This window comes from Pygocentrus nattereri, chromosome 14 (assembly GCF_015220715.1).
Source record: "Pygocentrus nattereri isolate fPygNat1 chromosome 14, fPygNat1.pri, whole genome shotgun sequence".
Classification (NCBI taxonomy): domain Eukaryota; kingdom Metazoa; phylum Chordata; class Actinopteri; order Characiformes; family Serrasalmidae; genus Pygocentrus; species Pygocentrus nattereri.
The window spans coordinates 10,745,799-10,767,312 of NC_051224.1; the positions used below are offsets into that span (position 1 = coordinate 10,745,799).

The window sequence follows — 21,514 nt, forward strand, 5'->3', positions numbered from 1 at the left end:
AACGCAGCCTGCCAGGGGTAGACAAACACTTCGGGAGGAGACTACACAGACTAAAAGCACAAAAAAGCTGTTCTGCTATTGGAATGGGTGTTGGCTCCATTTCTGGCTGAAAAGCCTGTGTTTTTCTAGTCAGTGTTTTCAAGATTCACAACTGCTGCTTTAAACGCTGTTCCCTAAATGTTTAAATAACTCTGAGCCAAAGCCTTTTTTTTTCAAATATTATAACACCCACCACTAAAACTGAAAATGCTGGCCATAATAATGTAACTCCACACACAATAACATAAATAAACTAAAACTGTTGCTGTTAGCCAATCACCAAAATGCTCCTCAACTAGCAAACATACAGAGGTTTACTGTGGGTATTTCCATGGTTACACAACCTGGTTTCTAAGTGTGCCAGAAACATGGTTGATGTTTGGCACTGCGTGAAGGATACTGCTGAAGTAGAACCTGCTGAAACTTGTCGGATGCCAGGAAGATAGGGTGTGTCAACATGAAGTCATCCAGGAGAATTTCTGCAGAGGGAAAAAGAGAGAGGCGAGAGAATTAGTATTCTCAGTATTGTAAAAAAAAATGCCACTGCGATATAGCATGACTTACAGGTGAAAACAGAAGTTGTAAGCCTACAGCAAAGTCCTTAAAGGCATTACTAGACTTGCCAGACTGGTCACAAACATCCATCAATGAAATGTAGTTGGTGTTCACCAACTGTCACATTTTGTTTTTGAATCTCAAGCATTCCCAAATTTTTAATCAGCCACAGCAATCTAATATATATTAATTAAAGTATTCACAATTACCTTTGTGACTACCACTGGTCCTCAAAATAAAAAAGGCTTTTGAGCCGTCGCACATTTTACAGTGTTCGTAAAGTAAGATCTAGTTCATCAAAGAATATTTTTCACTGTTGCTGAGAGGTCAAGCTTATGCCTAAGTATCTGGGTTAGAGGGATCTGTAGCATATTAATCATTAATAAAAAATATGACTCTGACACTTATAAAGAACCAAAAAGGCAGCCTAAAAATGAACACATCAGCTCCTGAAAAAGTAGGTCAGGAGAGCAGACCGCTTCACAGAGTATGCAAAAAAACAAAGCGCTCATGAAAATGACTAGGATGGAAAGAGCTCCAGTCTATTACCCAAAGAGCAATGCACCATTAGACAGTCAACGTTCAACTAAAAGAGAAAACATCTAGTCCCAGTGACCCCACATCAGACTAAATAATGCTAGGCACTCATTAAAATTGCCAGGTCATAATCAGTCAGTGAATCTATTCCACTAATTAAGTGACTTCTCACAAATGTTAGTGCAGCAAAACAAACACGCAATGCCTTGCTAAAATTAAAGACGACTACTCTGCTACTGTGCTACTGGACATCATGTCTTGGCTCTGTTTTTTTCGTCTGTATGGTTCGTCTACTGCAGTTTTTGTTTGTGTCAGGTTTAGTCTTACACTGCGTAACAAGACTAAGCCCAAATCAGTGCTAAACAGAAATACAACAGCGCTTGTCAACATAAAAGCGTCACAGCTGACCCCAGATCAGCACTTGCTGTAGGTATGGTGGAGAGAAGGACAGAAGTGTATCAGACGTTCCTGGCTGGTCCAGGCTTGCCTTTTTTCTTTTGACGTCAAAAGGCTTCAGCTGTGCAGTTGAAAGGACACCAGTGAGCAGTTAAACACAGGAATAAAAGAGACAAAAGGATTAAGAGCTCCGTAACAGGGGGCTAAACGCATGGATTCGGTAAGCTAGGGGAAGAGAATGAACCTGTGAATTCTACATTTTTTTCTAGAAGAATGAAGTACTCAAGATTCAGCTTCATCTCAGCGTAAAGTAAATGAGTCCTGTTTTTCACGTTTTCACGTTGTGTATGCCTGTATATCTGGGTACCCAAGCATACTGTAAATGTGTGTGTGCCTGCGCCATGGTGGGTGTGTCAGCTGGGGCCTTGTCCACATCTTCGCAGCTGCAAATTTCCCATGGTTGCCAAGGCAACATTGCCTTAAGTGGCTGTGGGGTGACAAGAGACAGAGAAAGAGTGTGTGTGTGAGTGTATGTGTGTGTGTGTGTGTATATATATGTGTGTGTGTGAGAGTGTATGTGTGTGTGTGTGTGTGTGTGTATATGTGTGTGTGTGTGTGTGTGTGTGTGTGAGTGTGAGAGAGAGAGAGAGAGAGAGAGAGAGAGAGAGAGAGAGAGAGAGAGAGAGAGAGAGAGAGAGAGAGTGTGAATGAGTGAGTATGAGTGGGTATGAGTGGGAGAGAGAGAGAGAGAGAGAGAGAGAGAGAGAGAGAGAGAGAGAGAGAGAGAGAGAGAGAGAGAGAGAGACAGACAGACAGACAGACAGACAGACAGACAGACAGACAGAGACAGAGAGACAGAGACAGAGAAAGCAAACAAGCAAGAAAGAAAGAAGTAGAGAAAAGTAAGAAAAACACAATAAAGAAAGAGAGAGGGAGAGATTCAGAGCAAATCAAAGTGGTGCACACCACAGAAAAGCAAATGGGATGCAAAGTTGCAAGGACTCTCTCCCAAGTCAGTAGAAAATAGAAACAGAGTGGGTGTGAATGACAGGAACGGAGTGAGTGAGGAGGAGCGAATGAGGTTAATTACCACCTCTGATAGTCTCTTGTCCCTCAGAGTTTGTGTGTGTGTGTGTGTGTGTGTGTGTGTGTGTGTGTGTGTGTGTGTGTGTGTGTGTGTGTAACCACACACTCCCTGTAGTTCTAATTTAAACCTATCACTAGTGTTACAGTCTACTACAATATTAATGACATTGCATACAACACATAAACCACACTGCCTCTATATGAGTGTGTGTGTGTGTGTCTTTCAGGGACATTTCTGGTCACTCTTACTAGCCAAGCTCAGGCTGGCTATGAAAATATGGAAGGTATGGGTGCACTGGCTGATTGGAAGTAGAAGATGTGCAGGATTGGCACATTAAAACAGGGATGTGCACAGTACTTGAGCAGTCAGTTAACCATTCATGATGCCTGTATTCTAATACTGCTGTATTCAGGTATTTAATATGTCTCAACACAGGAAGACAGAAAATATAGAAACTCATGCTTTTAGGTTTTAACAGAACTATAAATTGTTTGTGAGTAATCACCAATTCAAAACATCAGTGACTAAACATGAACGCTGCCAAGGACGCTGTATTAAGGACATGACAGAGGAGGCAGAGATAGTACTGCTTTATCTATAACTAGGATAAGTAGTCTAGCTGATGTTAACTACGTCCAGAAACAGTGGAAATATATTTGTTTGATAAACTAACCTGTTGGCACATCATCCACTGAGGAGACAAGTTCTTGTGTAAGGCCTTGTGTATCCAGTGCTGTACCAGTTAGCTGCAGTTTTAGCTCACATCTGAAGAGATAGCATCTTTTTCAGCCAACATAAAATGTTTTCCCTTGGCATTTTTCAATTAAATATAATTAAAGTAAAAAAAAAAGGCTACTTAAAATTTGCCAAAAAATAATCCAAAATCAACAGACAATTCAGTTGTAAAGAAATTATAAATACTCACAATCAGTATATCCATGATGAAGGGGTCTAGCACAGATGTTAATATTAATGGAGGGCTCAAGTCCCACTCTAATACTGAAAGTTTAAACAATAATAAAATATAAAGTAATGTATACTTTGAATAACATGTCTCTACTTAAAAAAAAGTTAAATGCAGTTGTATAGGTTTCTGACAAACTCAAGTATCTCTGATTGAATGGTAAAAATGAACCTCACGATGTAAGGTTAGAATGAAGTAGTCTCTAAGACATAAGAAATGAAACCTTTCTGCCTCCCTCTCCGTGAAAAACCTTTTTACTGCCCCCGCACTCTCCATCTCCGCCTTTCATCCATCTCTCTCCTACCCACCAGTTCATGTTATGATGGAGCTTTAAGTGCAGTGAATCTCTTGCCCACTTTGGCACAAAGCACATCTCTTCAGGCTTCAGAAACGAGAGCGCAAGTGCAAATCCAGCCCCCACTGTTCACTTCACACATATATGTATATCACTGTTCTACAAACACAACCAAAACTAGTACCTAGCATGCACATCTTTATGTGCATTTGGAGGCAGACGTATGCATGCACATGTACTGTGACATTTAAGGCACATGAAATCCACATTCAGACGGGCTAAACTGATTTTTAGAGTGTAGAAAGAAAAAAAAACCTTCTTTTTCTCATGGTCAAATAATCATGGCCAACACACAGCACCACAAGCAAGCTACCGGGAGGTAGAACAGGGGAGGGAAAAACGTCTGAAGGCCATCTTTATGAACTTTGGAATAGACCAAGAACACAGCCTTGCTGTACTTCAAACCATAACCTCCTACATACCAGTCTATTTTACAGCCTCAAGGCTAAGCCGAGAGGTGTTCTTCTTATGAAGAGGTGCACCAAGTGTTGTCATAAGTATATGTGTGGGTGGCAGAGTAGGGGGTGAAGGAGTGCTGGTGCTTTTATCATGGTTCAACAGCAATGTCTATCTTACCCTCCTCTTATACTGGAGGTCAGAGAGTTCACCTGTTTAAGAATACAAAGACCCCTTCCATTCACACATTTATAGTAAATGAAGATCAGGATCAGTTGGTTAGCCAACATGGAGATTTCAGGGAGAGATTTCGGACACGTTGCACAGAGGACAGGATTATATAAATTGTGATAGACAGGCTGTTACCATGGAGGCCTTATCACATCTGAACCCCCTACTACCCACGCACACTCCTTTCTTTCTCCGTTTCTCTTTTCTGCATCTCTCCCTCACTTGCGTTGGAGCATTTGGCATGAGGCAGTGCGATGCGGAGACGGTAAAGCAGAGTATAAGTGAGAGTGAGGGAGAGATAGAGATAGGAGAAAGGTGCTTGTGAGGTTTCTGCAAATTCTCAAAAGCTGCAAGCTCTTGTTCATCTCATCTGGTTCATCTCAAGCCCTCTCCCAAATCTTCCTTGTTTGGAAGTTGCCCTGCACCCCCAGCCAGAAATGCTCACAAGTCAATTCATGCAAGTTGAGTCTCGAGTCTCTGAAGCCTAAGTCCAAGACCGGTCTCTGGGATGCAAGACTAGTCTCAAGCAAAACTAACCCTCTCAATCTGTCAAATGGTTTACAGAAAACCTTCAGTTTGAAGTGCAGGGCTGAAGTGCTACATGCAATAAAGAGACAAAACAGCTTCTGCCGTTTAAACAGCACATAAGCTAGATATCTATCACAATAACTAACCCAACTGAAACTTTAAAAAGTTTTAAATCAGTATGATCAATAACTTCCTTATAACTGACAATATCAGCTATAATACCTACAGTGTGGTAGCTAGCAAACCTGCTTTTCCAAACTACAAACCTTGAGAGGAACCAAGACTCAGGGACCCATCATCCTCCAGTTGACACTGGATAGCAAACAGTAACAGCACATTACACAAATGTGTAATGTGACCTGCTTGACTTACACTAAATACATATAATGATTTGACTGACTGAATCAGGGGCCTGTCTAACAAAACAAACTCAACTATGACATGATTCCTGAGTAAGTTTCAGCTTCACAAACCTAACAAATATAGTAGCAGCCAACTTATTTTACAATGGCGGATAACAACACTCGCTGTTAAACCAGGTTTAGACAGTTAAGACTAACTTTGTGTGAGTGTACAAGAAAGTGAGTGTGTGTCTCTGACAAACAGCCAATCGCCAGAAACACAAGGAAGAGTCAAAAGACTTGTTTTCCAATATAGGAAAAACAAATCATTATGTAAAGATGTGAAAAGTAAAGCATTTATAACGGTGAATAGCAACACTGACACAACTGCGTTAATGTGTACTAGAGTGAGCATTTCTAAATATTCTTTACATAAAGAATATAAAGAGTATAAAAGATTTTCCCTTACAAAAGATTACAGTAAAAGTACAACAGTGCAGAGCAATGGGATATTTTATGAAAAAGTCAGTAATCATATGTGGTTCAGCTGGTTGTTGGCATATTGACTTCACTGCAAAATCTAAAAGAACTGCTTGCTTCCATATTTTTAACAGTAGTGTGCACACATCTTGGACCTGGGCAATGTAGGTATACAGCAGGATCCTGCAGATAAGCAATGTGTGTAAATATCCAGCCAGCATGAAGAAAGTAAAAAAATCCTAAAATACCCTTAAGCTAAAAAGGCACTGCTCCTTTCTTAATATAGCAGCAGCTCGATTTTTGGCCTAACCCAGTTTGTGACAGCCTCTGGGGAGACCCTCCCCACAGCAGCAATCACGAACATCACTCCAAACCTCCTGTGTGGAGCACTGGGAGCAATGACTTGACACCTAGCAAACACAGGTATTACATAAGACAAGAACAAATACTATAAAGTTCTACATCAGTGCAATACAGGTTGACAGCATTGTTACAAACACACTGCAGGGAACACCCATGCAAATCAACCCACAGGTCTGCTTTCACAAACTTGTTTGCCTGCACAGGGCATGAACTTTGAACTCTCAGTGATACTGGAGCCTCAAGGTTAGTATTGATTGCACTCCCAGTTTTTCCACTATTCAGCAGTAAAATACAGCAAACATTTTCTCATAACATCTGCAGGCAAAAATAGCAGATACTCACCAATGAAAGGAAACATTTAAAACAACAAAAAGAGCCTACATGAATGACACAAAACCAAATCACTTTGAACCTCATCAGATCACTTTCACTTGACACATAAACTGAATCTACCAGCTTCAAACATACTCTAGTGCTGCACAACACACACAAGCAAACTTCTTAATGTAGCACATGTCCTACTTTCTACTTTACGTCCCCCTGAGGACACAAGCTGAAAGTGAAGAAAGATGTGGGCTCTAACGTAGCCTACGAATGATGACAGTCACAGCAGCCTCAGTACTTCAAAATCAACATCAAAACTAAGTGAGGCAAAATGTCTTTGGAATCATCAACACTTAATGTTGAATAATTTCTAATTTTGGACTAGCAATTCTTACACCATGCAAAAGCTATATATGAATAATGTGCAAATCAATGTCTGGCCTTGTTGTATACAAAAAATATTTGGAAAAGTTCCACAGCCTTTTAAAAAATGTCAATCAAAAATATAAGCTGTGGCACTTTAGAGTAGCAGAATCATCCATTATTCATCAATACCTCATAAGGGATCAGATAACACTATATAACATGTCTAGTCAATTCCACTTAATGCCAAGGATTCTCCAGCAACTCAGGGCAGTATGTTCGCTCAGGTGTAGTTTTTTTTTTTACACATCTGTATTCTGGATAAGGTGGAGAATATATTTTATACCAGTGTAAAGTGGCACCATCCAGCCACATACTTACGCAGCACATTAGACTTTTTACTTATGAGTCATGTTTTGCTAACATGCTGGCAAACTACTTTTAAACAAAACTACACAAAAATGGTTCAAATCAAGCAAATGCTTATGCACTAGCCTGGATCACAGAGACACAGGTGCCCTTATAATTGCACATATTGGACTGTTTCTTCACCACAGTGATGACTACACACTAATCACATCCCTCGCTTGCATTCGAGCCTATAGGCTGTTATTAGGGCTGTCTTTTGAGCCACAGATTGGGAAATTTGGGGCCATCTGTTTGTATGTGTGTGCGCGTTCGAAATGTGGCAAACCAAGTGGCAAAAAAAAAAGAGAGTAACCGCTGCTGTCCCTTCAAAGTGCCATCATGTGGCATATTATGCTCACCCTTACTGCAATGCTGTTTTAGCACAATGAGCATGTGAAAGCATGTGTGTGTCTGTGTGAGTGAGAGAGGCTTTGCAAGCACCCTCCTTTTTGTTATTTTAACCTGATGTGCACATATGTGCAAAAAAAGAGTGCATAAGTGAAAGAGTTAGAGGAAGCTAGGGCAAGCGAGGCACACTTTTGGAGCTGCCCTCTTTACTGCTTTATCAAAGCAGCGTTCCCTCTACACCCAAAGTCACTGCCCCGTCCCTGCAGACTACGCTTCACTCTCCACTCATCCTCCCTTCCCTTCCTGTTCCCTCTTCCTCCTCCTCCCTACAAGAGAGAAGACTGGTTGCCATGTGAACAGGTGCTGAGCCTAAAGAGAAGTGTTTCTGTGCACAGGAACATTTGCACTGAATACACACACATCAGAGTTGCATGATCTGGACAAAAACAGTAATGTTGTGATTATATTGCCTCATATTGCAATATGACTTGCAGTACACTGTCACTGTCACTATAACACCCCATGTATCTAAAATAGTGAGTAGAGATGGCAAGATACCACTTTTTTCCTTTCCAATACCAATATTGAAATCTTGATGATCAGACAATTTTCAATGTTCAGTGATATAAATATAAGAAAATGTTAACATTATAGAGAACACATAATTTAACACGATTATTTTGCACATTTTAATGCATAATTACAATCTGTTTGCTGAACTGAATATATTGTGTGCAAAATATATATATATATATATATATATATATATATATATATATATATATATATATATATATATATATATATATATAGTTTTTTTTCTCCAATATGTTAAAAAATTATTTGCACTCCAAACTTTGCTGAATAAGTTCAATGTTTAAATGTGTTCCCTGTATGGAATATCTTAACTTATTTTCACTTAGAAAATTAACAAAATGTAATTTGAGCCTTTTAACCTTTTAAATATCACTGTATGCATCAGACTATATAGAATTCTTTATACAAACTCAACCACTGATACACACAAACACTTGCCATGTTAAAAAATGAACAACAGTCACAAACACGCATGAAAAAGCATGGAAAAAACATGGAAAATGCCCCCCACACACACGCAAACATGCATTCATATGGCAGCATGAATGCACAAATAAACACATACACACACTCATGCACTTAAAGGCAACACACATTCATCCTGCACATGGTCAAGAGCAGTAGCCCTGGGGGGCCCCCCATTCCATCTCTTCAACACAGAGTGGCCCAGGTGCGTGGGTTATGCACAGAGTGGGCACAACCATTAAGAGAGAGAGAGAGGGAGGGGGAGAGAGAGAGGGAAAGACAGAGAGAGAGAGAGAGAGAGAGAGAGAGAGAGAGAGAGACAGAGAGAGAGATACCGATGTTATGTAAAGCCCTCTAAAGGGAGGCCAGTGAGTGGGCAGCCATTTCTTCCTAATCCCTCACTCTTTTCAGAAAAAAAAGCAACATTCCTCCCACACAGACCCATACCACCACTCTCTCACGTTGCACTTGTGTCTCTCCCCTTCTCTCCATCTCTTTCACTCACACTCTCTCCGCTAAGCGCCCTCTCTCTCTCTGTCTCTCTCTTGATGAAGACTCCTTGAAAATGTGCCTGAGGAATGCTTTGCCTTACGAAAGGTGGGGTATGGACGGCTCAGTAAATCTAACTCAACCAGGCTTCAGGCCACAGAGGGTCCACATGGTTTAGCTTGATTTGTGCAGTGGCGGATGACTCAGCCACCTGTCAAAAAGCACAGGTGGCTTTTAGCCTATGTCCACCTGATTAGCATCCTTCATTAGCATACTCCGACAACGAAGTTGAGCACACAGTAGTTTGTAGCTTGTAAGTGGAAAGTTAATTTAGTAGGCAGTGTAGTTAAAGTCAATCTATTTTCTGAATGCTAATGTGTTGGCGTGCACACTTTAACTGCAGCTGTCAGAGTCGCAGAGGATCTAACACTGAAGATGAACAGCATAAGCTGTAGTTGCAGAAGGCAAAATGGCTTCTTGATGTCATGCTTGTCCGTTAGAACACCTTGAGTGGAGTGTGACTCACACCTTAACAGTAATGATGACACACAGCAATCTAGATCCTTTCGGGAAACAAAAAAAAAACAGGAAAAGATAGGCATGCACTACAGCAAACTAATGTCATGTAGCTAATCAACAGCCAGATAGACCACTGCAAGAATTAGTTTGGGTACAAAAGCATACTTTTGTCCATTTCAATAAATGACTATGTTATACAGTGTTAGAAACTACATGAGTATGTCTAATTGAGAACACTACCACCTTAGTGAGGTTTGTGGCAAATTTGTGGTAAGCTTCCGTTACTTGTTAGCCACATCAACACTGCAGCTACACTGTTAAACTAAAGAAGCAAACTTATCTTGGCTGATTGATCGCATTGAGAGTAAAGGGGAATGCTGTGCAAATATAATTGCTTTTGAACTTATTACTATCACTAAATGCCTAAAAATGAATACATAGCCCTTCACCTGCTGTTAAAGTTGGCAGCTTTGGGTGGTTACGCCTTAGCCACAACACTCCCCCTCCTACACATGAAGTGTGGAAAGAAGAAACCACTCCTCTTTCACACAGTAAAGAGAATCTCCCTGCGCAGAACTGGCTTGTACAGCTAAATAAAGGGATTCACTCGCTTGCCAAACTGTTGTCTGTACCTTGTCTAATGTTGCCCTTTGAAATCCTGCCCTGACATGCTTGTGAAATGTGTTGTGCTTTCGGACAACAACTGGAAGTTCCAGAGGTAAGCACAATTACATAACAATCAAGCAGTCAACCTTGAGGGAACTGCAAAACATTGATTTCATCCCTTTGCCCACATTCCATCACTCACTGTCTGCTCTCAAAAACGTACCATGCAATGATATGGAGAGTTTCAGTTGAGAGTTTGTGGCCCAGAGGTGCACTGGCAGAAGTGAGACTGAGCTCCAAAACTGAAGATGAGCTTTGACTTTCATCACTGAGCATCGTTAGGGTGATTGTGGCCTTCTTTAGGTAGAAAGACTTGGTACTTGTTTGCGCTTCATCAGTATATGTTTTGTGTGGTACTGACTGGAAAGCAGTTTAAAGACTTTGGCAGGCTGATGAACTGGCCTCATGACCTGGGATCAGTAGACCACCCCAATCCACAATCCAAAGACATTGCTGCAGATAACAGGGCTGGATGAGACAGTCAATCTGGGGGACTATCGTTAGCTAATCCAGGATTAGCAGTGTTTTTTCAAATGTTCTCAGACCTCTGGAATTAGAGACAGTGCTGCAAATGACACCATAATATTCCAAGTAACAGGTTGGGCAGGAAATGCTCTCAACTCAACCATCAAATGTGTACAATCCATTAAGTCTATAAATCACTCTGGATATAGATCAGATAAAGTTCTTAAAGGGGATACCAAAGCAGATTCATATCCAACTGTAATAGAACTTAAAACAAACAGACTCAATTTTGCGCCGCACCTTGCTACTTGAATGAGTTACAAAAAAACTTTTTGGTATTTTCCTTTTTATAATTATTATTACATCTGTGTCAGACAGAGACCTTCTCTGACAACTATACCCCACATCACCAAATCTCTTCAGTACTAAAAGGACAAGGCAAAGAAAGCTAGCATGCTGAGAGCGATAGAGCTAGAGTATTAAATTCCTGACATGTATCTTGACATGGCCATGCATTGAGGGGTACAAGGACATCCAAAGAATGTGTTTACTGAAAAACTCCAACATGTGACCTTCTGCGGCTGACAATTTATTAAGGTGTTCTCTGCTGGCCGACATATTTCAGCTGCTGAAAGAGATGAAACAAACTTTTTAAGACTGCTTACCATTATAAGTACTCCAGGTCTCTTTTCCTGTTACCTTCTGCACTCCTTTTATACAAGTAATAATTTCCTTGGGTATCACGTTTCTTTAGGAAAAGGACATAACCTTGACCCTTAAAGACCAGTGAACTTGAGCATTATTTAGACAGTCATGGGACTGTCATGGTAGGGAGAATTTTGTCCAGGGAAATGCTATCTGCAAACAAGCTCCTCTATAAGCAAGGACAATAATACAGTGGACCACAGGAAATGACTTGTCAGTCTATTGATTTTACATACAGCACCATTCCCACAGACTGCCCCTTATGCACAGCAATACTTCTCAGGACCCTGTAGTTTCCATGGTTACTTCACAATAACACTTCACTGCACATGTGCAATGGCGGCCGCTGCCGCACCAAGGAGAATTATTACTAGCAATGAATACTGAAGAAATCATTATCGATAGCATTCTCAAAGTGCATGATGTTCATGCCTTTACGATGACACTGTGTTTAAGTGACTAAGCCCTTGTTAATCATTAATCTGGCTTGGTACAGTAGAAAACAAGTGCTGCGTGCCCTTTCAAATGAAGCTGTGCATTATAGAAAACACTGACTGACAGTTTTAACAGGAAGAACCACAAGGAAAGCACCTTGGAAATCATTTTCTTTGCCCAACACACAGCCTAAACAATGCAGCTTCCAGACAGGAATGCCCCAGCTGGAAACGAAACAGAATCTCTCTCCAGTCAATTCTCACCAAAGGCTGGTAATAAAGTCATTTTACGGCACCCTTCCAAGTAAATTGGCATCTGTGAAATTAAACTCATCATGATATCAACTACACGCACCACAGCCCTTTAATATATAGGACATTGGAGTAAACGGCCCTTAAACATTTCACATGATCATAACCAGCCATTTTCTACCAACACTCTCGCTGCTAAGCGAGAAACATGACCTCGTTTCTCGAATTAATAAATAAGCAGGCGACACACGACACGCTGTGCAAAGCCACTTCAGGTTGAACCACAGGCAATTCGAGTTCTCACATTCGTTGGGCCGATCCTAGCCTAATTAAATACTGCTCATGTCACCTTTGTCTTGCAAGGGCAGCCTATCAGCGCAGCTTTAACCCAAACTTGTCATTACTGGCTTCTTTATTTTGAAAAGGGGGAAAAAAGAGTAATGCCGTAATGACTGAATAACTCCCGTGTGATTATGTAACCTTAAGAGTAGTGTAGTGTTTTGGTGCAAAGGGGAGTGATTTCGCCCTGAGCAGTTTCTACTTCAGTACTCGTGTGGTAGCTTGGCCTATTTGCGTTGTTTCAGACATTACTGCGCGCTGCAGTTGTGCTCTGCTTGAATCTCTTTTAGCGCGCAATAAGCTGGAAATAACACAGACAGAAGCGAATTGTTATGTCTGCATCTTTAACGCTTTCATTTCAGCGTCCCACTCGCACGAGATAAGCGGGATGAGTGGGGAGTCACGACGGTGCTGCGGTTTGGTGACGATAATGCATCTGACAGAGGCAGTAAAGGGGATTTTATATTTATTTCTTTAAAAAAAACGCAGGCTCTTACCAGTGCAGTTGCCGTACCGCTTGCCCGCCACGCTGTCCAGCAGCGTCAGCGCCAGGTTCTCCGGCGTGTCCGCGGCCAGAGGCGTCCAGCTGGTGTCCAGGCTCGCCTCGGAGCTCTGCTCGTCGCTAGACAGAGACGGGCTCCTGATGTCCGCGGCGGCGGACGGCCAGCACGGTGCCTCCTCCGTCTCTGGGCTGAAGACGTCCCGCGTCGGGCCGCCCTCAGGAGAGGTCTCCCTGAAGAACGGAACCACCCGAGACAGACTGGCCCGCCGCCGAGACGCCCCGGTGCCGACCGCCTTGTCCCCGAAGCCCCCGGCGCGAGTGAGTGCGTTGGTCTGCTTCTTCAGAAACTTTTCCAGCGGCTTCATTCCAGCCGGCATTTTGGTGGGGATACACCGATAAGGCCTTTGCGTCGATCCTAATTAATGCTAAATTGCGAATTCTGACGATTCTGTAAATCTCGAGCGTTTACATTTTACCTCAGTTAGCACAAAACTCAAAAATACAAGGATATGCTCTACACTCCCTGCCGCGGTTGTGTCAAGAGAACCCGGCCATTGGTGAAATATAAATATCCCCGATAAAGAATGAACTGTCTCAGTAGGCTACTCGCCTACAAATGGACTGACAGGGTTCCAGTCTTGTTAGCCTACCAGAGTCCACAAGCAGCCAGGCTACTGCCCCCAAAACATGAAACCCCCCAAAACGTGCTCCAGCGCAGCCGCTCCCTGTCTCGCCGTCCTCTGCAGTCGTTCAGGTCGTGTGAGAGAGACAGACAGTTTTCCGTTGCAGTAAACGAACAGAGCACATGCCGCCGTGAAGCGCGGCTCCAGACGGCTAGCTAATCAGCACTGGTAGGCTAAAAGCGCGGTTAAAGTCAGAATCACGTAAACTACCAAGAGATAAGCGGTAGCAGCAGGGCCAGATAAACACGGCGCCGTTTTGCAGTGCCCTCGATGCAGTCAGCCTGTCAGAGATGCTCAACGGCGCTGGCGTTAGAGGCAGAAACCCTGCCTCCCTAATAAAGAGAACGGACTATAATGGGGTGGACAGATACATATCTGCTCGATTCAGCGACGTCCTTTCTTCGCCCACCTCTCTCCCGTAACGTCGTACGCTGTCTTCGATCGTGAGAAGTCTAGAGCTTTTCTCCTGCCTACAGGGGCTACAATGATACACACCCAACGGGGGGGGGTGTGAGTGTGTGAGTGAGTGCGTGTGTATGAACCGCGACGGTGGTTCAGTAGCGTTGTTTTTCCCCGCCCGTATTCCGACACTCCCCGCCTCCTGCGCGGTTATTGGCTGTTTTTGTGGAAGTCCTGAGGCAGGACCGGCCTTCTTGTGAAAATGAACGACCAACCAATCCTTACCTAACAGGTGGGACTTGTCGGAAAACAGGCGGATTTGCCTCCTCGTTTCGATGAAGAAGATAGGTAAATTTTAAAAAGGCGCCTTAGAACATTACACTGCACTTTGTTACTAAATACTTTACAAATTAATGAAAAAAAGAAATGAAAAAGTTACATAAAGTATAAAAGTATGTTTAATTTCTCATGGGGTGGGGTTACAATTACTTTTTCACAGGCCAAATCAAACGTCCTCACAGGCCACCTTTGGCCAGCCCTGCTCTATACAGTATTTTTTGCTTATTTTAAAAGTTGGACTAGCATACAATAGACTGTCTGTGTGGATATGTGAGAAACAAAAAAAGCTAACTAGCATAGTTATCTGCAAACACTGTACAAGAAGTTATGTTTAGTAGTTGACACCACCTGAACTGTTTGGCTCTTGATGATACCTCTCACACTTTCAGTCTTTAGCAGTCTATTTCAGACCAACGGGATCCCAAATAGACAAAAATGCTCATATATTCTGGAGACCCTCAGAGATCCCTGCAGTTCTACAGTGAACGCAAAGATTTCAAAGTTAAAAAATAGCAATTACTATTAGAGATGGGCAATATGGCAAAAATATAATATGGTGATAGAAATACATAAGATGTTTTCTTGATATATTACAATATTTAATTTTTTCTGACGTCTGATCAGAGAAAAAAGAACCAGTAGAGCTACATTTAAAAAAATACTACCAAACCTGTAAGCACAACATTTATTTAATATTTCACACTAAATCCAGTTTACAAGTATTGTACTGTACCTTGGGCCTCTCCTCTTTATCATTTATGTCTCCCCACTTGGTCAGATCATCTGCAACCATGGTTTTAACTTTCACTGCTATGCTCATGACATTCAAATTTATGTCAGCACTACTTCCCTCTCTGCCTCCGCCCAGGTTTTCAGTTCTTGTGTCAGCGATTTGAACATTTGGTTGCAAACGAATTATCTGAAACTAAACGCTGATAAAACCGAGGTTCTGTTAGTAGTCTGTTAGCTCATATCATTCCTATTCTTCGACAGTTGCATTGGCTTCCTATTAGTTCTAGGATTAAGTACAAAATCCTTCTTCTTACTTTCAAGGCTTTCATGGTCTGGCTCTGACATACCTTTCTGATGTCATTTCTTTATATTGTCCCTCTTGTCCTCGCCGATCTTCTAATGCTGGACTCCTCACAATTCCCTCAACTAGACTTTCTACTATGGGTGGCAGATCTTTCAGTGCTCCCACCCGCAAACTCTGCTATTCTTCTACCTGACTCTTCTCTGTCTTTCTTCAAATACCTGCTAAAAACCTTCCTTTTTTCCTCTCTGTAGACATAATATTTTTATTTATTATTTTTATGTATTATTTTTTTATGATGTAAAGTGTCCTTGGGTTTGTGAAAGGCACAATATAAATTGAAGTTATTATTATATTAAATTATATATAAAAATATATATAGTCACATTGCTCAGCTCTAAGAACTACATTTTCTTGAGTTGTTACTCCATCAAATTATCAATAGCTTTAATTAATGAGATTGGTTCAGCTTTTTGCGAGACCTGTCATTATAGCCAAGTGGTCCAGATGGAAGACATAACAAAACAGGATATGTATGCACAGCAATTTGATCTCTTCATGCTTGACTCCATAAATTGATTAAAATAATTACAGGATACGTCACTGGATGTAGACCCATAACAGGACTAAACATTAATTTGCCTGAGAACTGTAAGCCAAAAAGCAGTAAGTTGATGATTAGCATTATGTTGCCTTTTTGCTTCCTGTCGTTTCCTCAGAAACAGAGTGAAAGCAGTAAAACCTCTCATTTATCACTCGTCTCATGAAGGACACGTGATGTGTCTTGTCACATTTCCTGAATGCATTGGGGTGCTGGAGCCTATCCCAGGTGTCATCGGGCAGAAGGCAGGATACACCCAGGTCACCAGTCCATTGCAGGGCATCCTTCTAAATAGTGATTTCAACTACTTTAAGGTGCACCCATTGCTGACACAGGCATTTAATTGTGCATGTAGAATTCAATAGAACAGGGCACTCTAGAGCAGCCACACAAAAGCCTAAGGTCACCGTACCCAATGCCAAGTGTGAGATAGAGGGATATATAGCTCCCCAGCACTGGGCTATGGAGCAATGGAACAGAGTGATGGAGCACCATCGAGCACCTCTGGGATGAACTGTAGAGGTGTTTGTGATCCAGAACTAATCATCCAACATGAAAGATGTCAGTAGCAGGGGGGTGAGGGTACTGATTTTAATTAATTAATGTAGGCTCACAGAATGAACAGTAATTCTTAAAACAGCAGCACACAGAAAGATCCAGTATCAGGTACTGTGGCATTTTGCTATGCTGAACATGGATACACACACACAATAGATATTGATGAGTTAAAGGTGATTTCACCAAAGTGTCTGAATGTATTGGTGGCAAGACATGACGATTAAAATAGTCTCAGCTTCAAACACTCTGCCCACAGATGAACACAGACTGTTTGTTATCTTTTGCACACTAAACTGGCCACAAGTACCAGAAGTTTGTCAGATCCATATTGACTGGTTATCCACACTGCCATATGTACACACTTCTGTGCAGCAGGTTTTATCAATCTGACAAAAAAACCCAATGACTGTGCCTTTTTATAAGTACTATAGTCACTGGACTAAAAAAAAAGTTTGTGATCTTTATGGCATCACATTTTTTTGTTGTAGCCTTGTTTTGAGAATTGCCTGTCTCTACACATCATGGTCTGTGGTGTGTTTATTTGAATGCCAGTCAAATGGCCCTCTCCTGTCACTGCAGGTGGATTTTGGCCATATTAGGGTGAAATGCACCAGGCTCTCTGATCATAGATGATACTCTGGCTTGTGAGACTAGAATTAAATCAAACTGTTACATTCTGAAAGGGAACAATGAGACAAATATTGATAGGGCATTTAGAGTAAAAGGGAACTGCATGTAATTTAAAAACAGCACTTTGTCTGTGAAACAGGATAAGGTTGCTGGCATAGGAGCAGGCAGATTGACCTTAATTAAGTGCTGGAATGTATGCAGTCCTCAGGTCTTGACTGATGCAAAAATCCAACCTAAAATGATCCCAATACCCCCAAAAGGGTGTTGGTCCAGCACATTATGGGGATGTTCAGCACAATTAAATTTTATATCAACCACTTAAAATTAGAATCAGTAGATTCTTTTAAAATTATTTACTTGTAAAATGGCCAGGGCTACCCAAATAGTATTACCAAAACTGGGCATCAGAATGAATTACTGCCTAAAACCAAACATATTAAAGAATTCAAAAGAATTCCATGAAATCTACTTCTTACCTATTAAACACTCCAATACCAGGAAAATACTGTTGACCTCAACAAGCCAATAAAGAATCTATGCAAGATTGTTCAGTACATTTTACATGAAAAGCTGTAAAGAGAATGAAAAAGGCCTTCATACACTGTGTACATCATGATCTTATGCTACCATTTCACCAAATGCCAAGGGATTCTCCCTGGCACTATAAGAAAGATAGTACTGAAACATTCTACATCTAAATGTGAACTTGAAATAAACAGTGTCCTTTGACTTATTTTAGAAATTTACCTAGAGCTGGTGAAGTGAGAAGTGTAACATTACAAATTTAGGCTTATTCTCTGAGAATCCTCCACTGTCACCATGGAAATAATGCTTGAGAATGAAACCGTGACGCAGGAAGGTGTTGCATAGCACCCCGACCCTGCGGTTGACTTTTGGTCACAGCGCTAAATTAAGATACGGCGGTGTGGTGGTGTTTCAACACACTCACTGACTGAATAAGACGCATGCACTTGCTCTCACTCTCACCACATGATCCACTTCTCTTTCCTTTTAATGGCTTCCATTTTGCTAGACATTTTGAACTGGCAACTATCTTTTCTACCAAATGGCACTTGCATCACTTTTCTGCCAGCCTCTATGTTACTAATGATAGTTGTGACGTGTGAAAACCATGGCCAGTACACTCAGGAGCTCTGTGTATGTGTGTGTGTGTGTGTGTGCTGAAGACAAATGTGTCAGTGACTTGGTCAAGCGTCATATGTCAAATAACCTTAGATCATATCACAGTCTCTGAATTGGAAAATGTGACTTAATTTCACTCTACAACTGGTGACTTTAAGAAGAAAGTCCCTTTTTAGAGAAATGCACTTGACCTTCACGGTTACTTCTAGAGCATAAAATGCAAGAGAGTAAGATGTTGTGGTGTTCTTGGTCAAAATAATGCACTGATTTTAGTCATCTAAAAATTGTTTTCTATTCAATACATTGGCTTTGGGAAAAACATATATATTAACAAAACCTGGCATTCCCCTATACTCCAGCAAATGGCCTATGGTACCAGCAGCCCTCTTGTAAATTGAATGGAAATATACTGATGCTTATTTTCCCTTTTTGGCTCTCCAATCTTTGAAAAACGAATTTTTTCTGATGCCTCTTTTGCAGCATGCTCTGTTAGAAAGTTTTAGTTGTCCAAATAAGGGGCTTTTGTCCTTCAGTCAGGTGATGGAGGAGGACATGCTTAATGCTAAGAAAACTACTAGAGCACATCTGATGGTTTGGTTTAACATACATCAGTAGCTCTCGAAAGTCATCACTATCCACCATATCCTTCCCTACAGTTTTGCATACTCATGTGTGTTCCTCACACTGCTATGTATTACACTGTCTCTCAGAGATCATGGACAAATTAAATACTTTTCTTTTCATTTGTGAATATTTTCTCTCGATATGGTGCATAGGTTTAGTTGCTTTGTCCACTTGAATATGACCCAAATACCAGTACTTTTTGCTGTATGCTTATTTTTTAGTAGGTGCATCAAAACCAACTTTTGTGCCTTTTGTGCCCACGTGAACACAATTAAAATATTCCTTAACTTGAATGATAAATGGACCTATTCAAGTAGTAACCACCAGATATTGGGAATAAAATTTTAATAACTTTTTGAACTCATCACATTGGTAAGACAATTGTTTATTTGTTGATTAGTGGTTAATCAGTTAATCATTTACATATCTACTATCTACTACTCACTCACAGATGTATCTTACTCTTACAACTTTAACAAAAAGGGAATTTGTTTCATCGCACCATGGATAAGGAATGCTCTTCAAAGGTGCTCCAGATCACAGTATTTGGTACCTTTGGAACAGGACCTACCACTAGAGAAGTGCTTGGGAGGAGTGGTCTGGGGTTAATAGGAACATGGGCAACTTGGGACCAGTCAAATAGGGCCAAACAGGAACCATGCCTATGACTGTGTCTGAGGCAATCATGTTATTTTAGTCCACTGTCAAACTAAACTACTGCTCAAAAATTTTGTTTGCTAACAAACTGTGGGGTCATAACAGAGAGAGAGCTCCAATTCCCATTTGTCTTGATCCTCTTCTACTGTATGTGATGACCAAACATGATTCATTTTTTCCATTTTTAGCGTGGTGTGTAGATCTTTCTGTAATCCCCATCTAAAGGAAGGCAAGCAAAAACCAAGGAAGAAAGGCCTTTACACATCACTGAGCAGTTGTCTTGGCAATTGCGTAACCTTATCTCTGCTTGTATTGAATGTGACTCTTGAGAATGTGTGCACAGCTAAGGAGAACCCACTACACATGCACACAGACACACATGAAAACACAGATGACAAATGACCTCAAGAGCGTAACACACTGGCCCTGGAGTGACAGGACCAGAACACACATCTGTGATGACTCATCAAGTAAGTCTCCCCTCAACACCCCCCTCCATTCCATGCTGTCACAATGCTGTTCTTATACGGGCGTGCCAGCCCGCACAGTACACACAAAGAAGCACACAACACACTCAGGCACACTGTTTGCAAATTTTGCCATGTGCATGTACCCACAGTGTTCTGATGCCTACAGCTCATTACTGCTGTGCAGAATTCAAAATTCTTATTTGTGTGGTATTGTCAAATACTCCATAGTGAATATGAATTAGAATATGGCTTTTCATGTTATTTCATGGGTTAAGCTAATTTATGTCCCAATGTTTTGGAATTACAGTTTTCAGAGTCCACACCCCTATTTTTGGTGAGCGTAAGTACTGGGCTGACTTAACAAAGGCCTACTTTGCATACCTATTCTTTTCTGTAGCTTGTCATCGGGCCTTTCTGGCTTTGGTGCTGATGAGCATCTGTTCTAGCCTTCATAAAGTGGCAGTACATAGAGTTTCTCTCTGCTGATTTTCTGCTACCACACGCAGTTAGTTTCTAAAAATATAAAGTGTACAAGAGGTTTCTTTCCTTGTTTAAATCTGCAAACTACTACTTTACATTTAACTCCATCTACCCCAAATCAACAAAAAACAAATAATAATAATAATAATAATAATAATATAAGAAGTAGTAGGAGTATTATTAATAAAAACATCAAAAACTAATTTGTGCAGGTTTAAAAACTATTTATCTTGGCAATAAGTGTGTATTTGCTTGTACAAACACCATATATATTTTACAACAGATGCAACTAAACATAAATACAGTAAAAAGTAATAGTAACTTCTTATTTTGAAAACAGCAGTTGATCTAGTAAATTTGTTTAAAGAACAAAGGTTCGTTCTGGTTGTCTTCTCAGGGCCCAATACATCACATAGATTTAGTCACCATATAGATTTTATTTCCATCACTAACACAATTTACTTAACATATTGAAGCACTGATTAGTCAATTAAGCAAGGAATACTGTTCTGCCATATAGAGAGGTTTTGAAAAGGTCAGATGAACACATCTGTATACATATAATCACTACTCATTGTTTGTCACTTATTTGTTTATATAAACTGATTTTTTTGCTCTACAGTTACAGTTAAAGGGTATATTGCACTTTCCACTGTCGGAAATAGAAATCATATTTAACTACATACATTTAAATCCATGTTATATCTTCCCCCATGTTAGGTTGTGCCCAACAGAATGAACACTTCGGG

The 21,514-nt window shown here is 40.9% G+C and overlaps 1 protein-coding gene across 1 annotated transcript in view; it reads right to left on the reverse strand.

The window, feature by feature from the left end:
• The window catches only part of rapgefl1 (Rap guanine nucleotide exchange factor (GEF)-like 1), a 39,514-nt gene extending 25,128 nt beyond the window's left edge, over positions 1-14,386 (reverse strand). The window contains exons 1-2 of the mRNA XM_017685216.2: positions 13,144-14,386; positions 440-518 (exon numbers count right to left, since the gene is read on the reverse strand). Coding sequence (XP_017540705.1) covers positions 440-518; positions 13,144-13,525 — 461 coding nt within the window. The 5' untranslated portion in view covers positions 13,526-14,386. The remainder of the gene's footprint in view (positions 1-439; positions 519-13,143) is intronic.
• Positions 14,387-21,514: the final 7,128 nt, after the last annotated feature.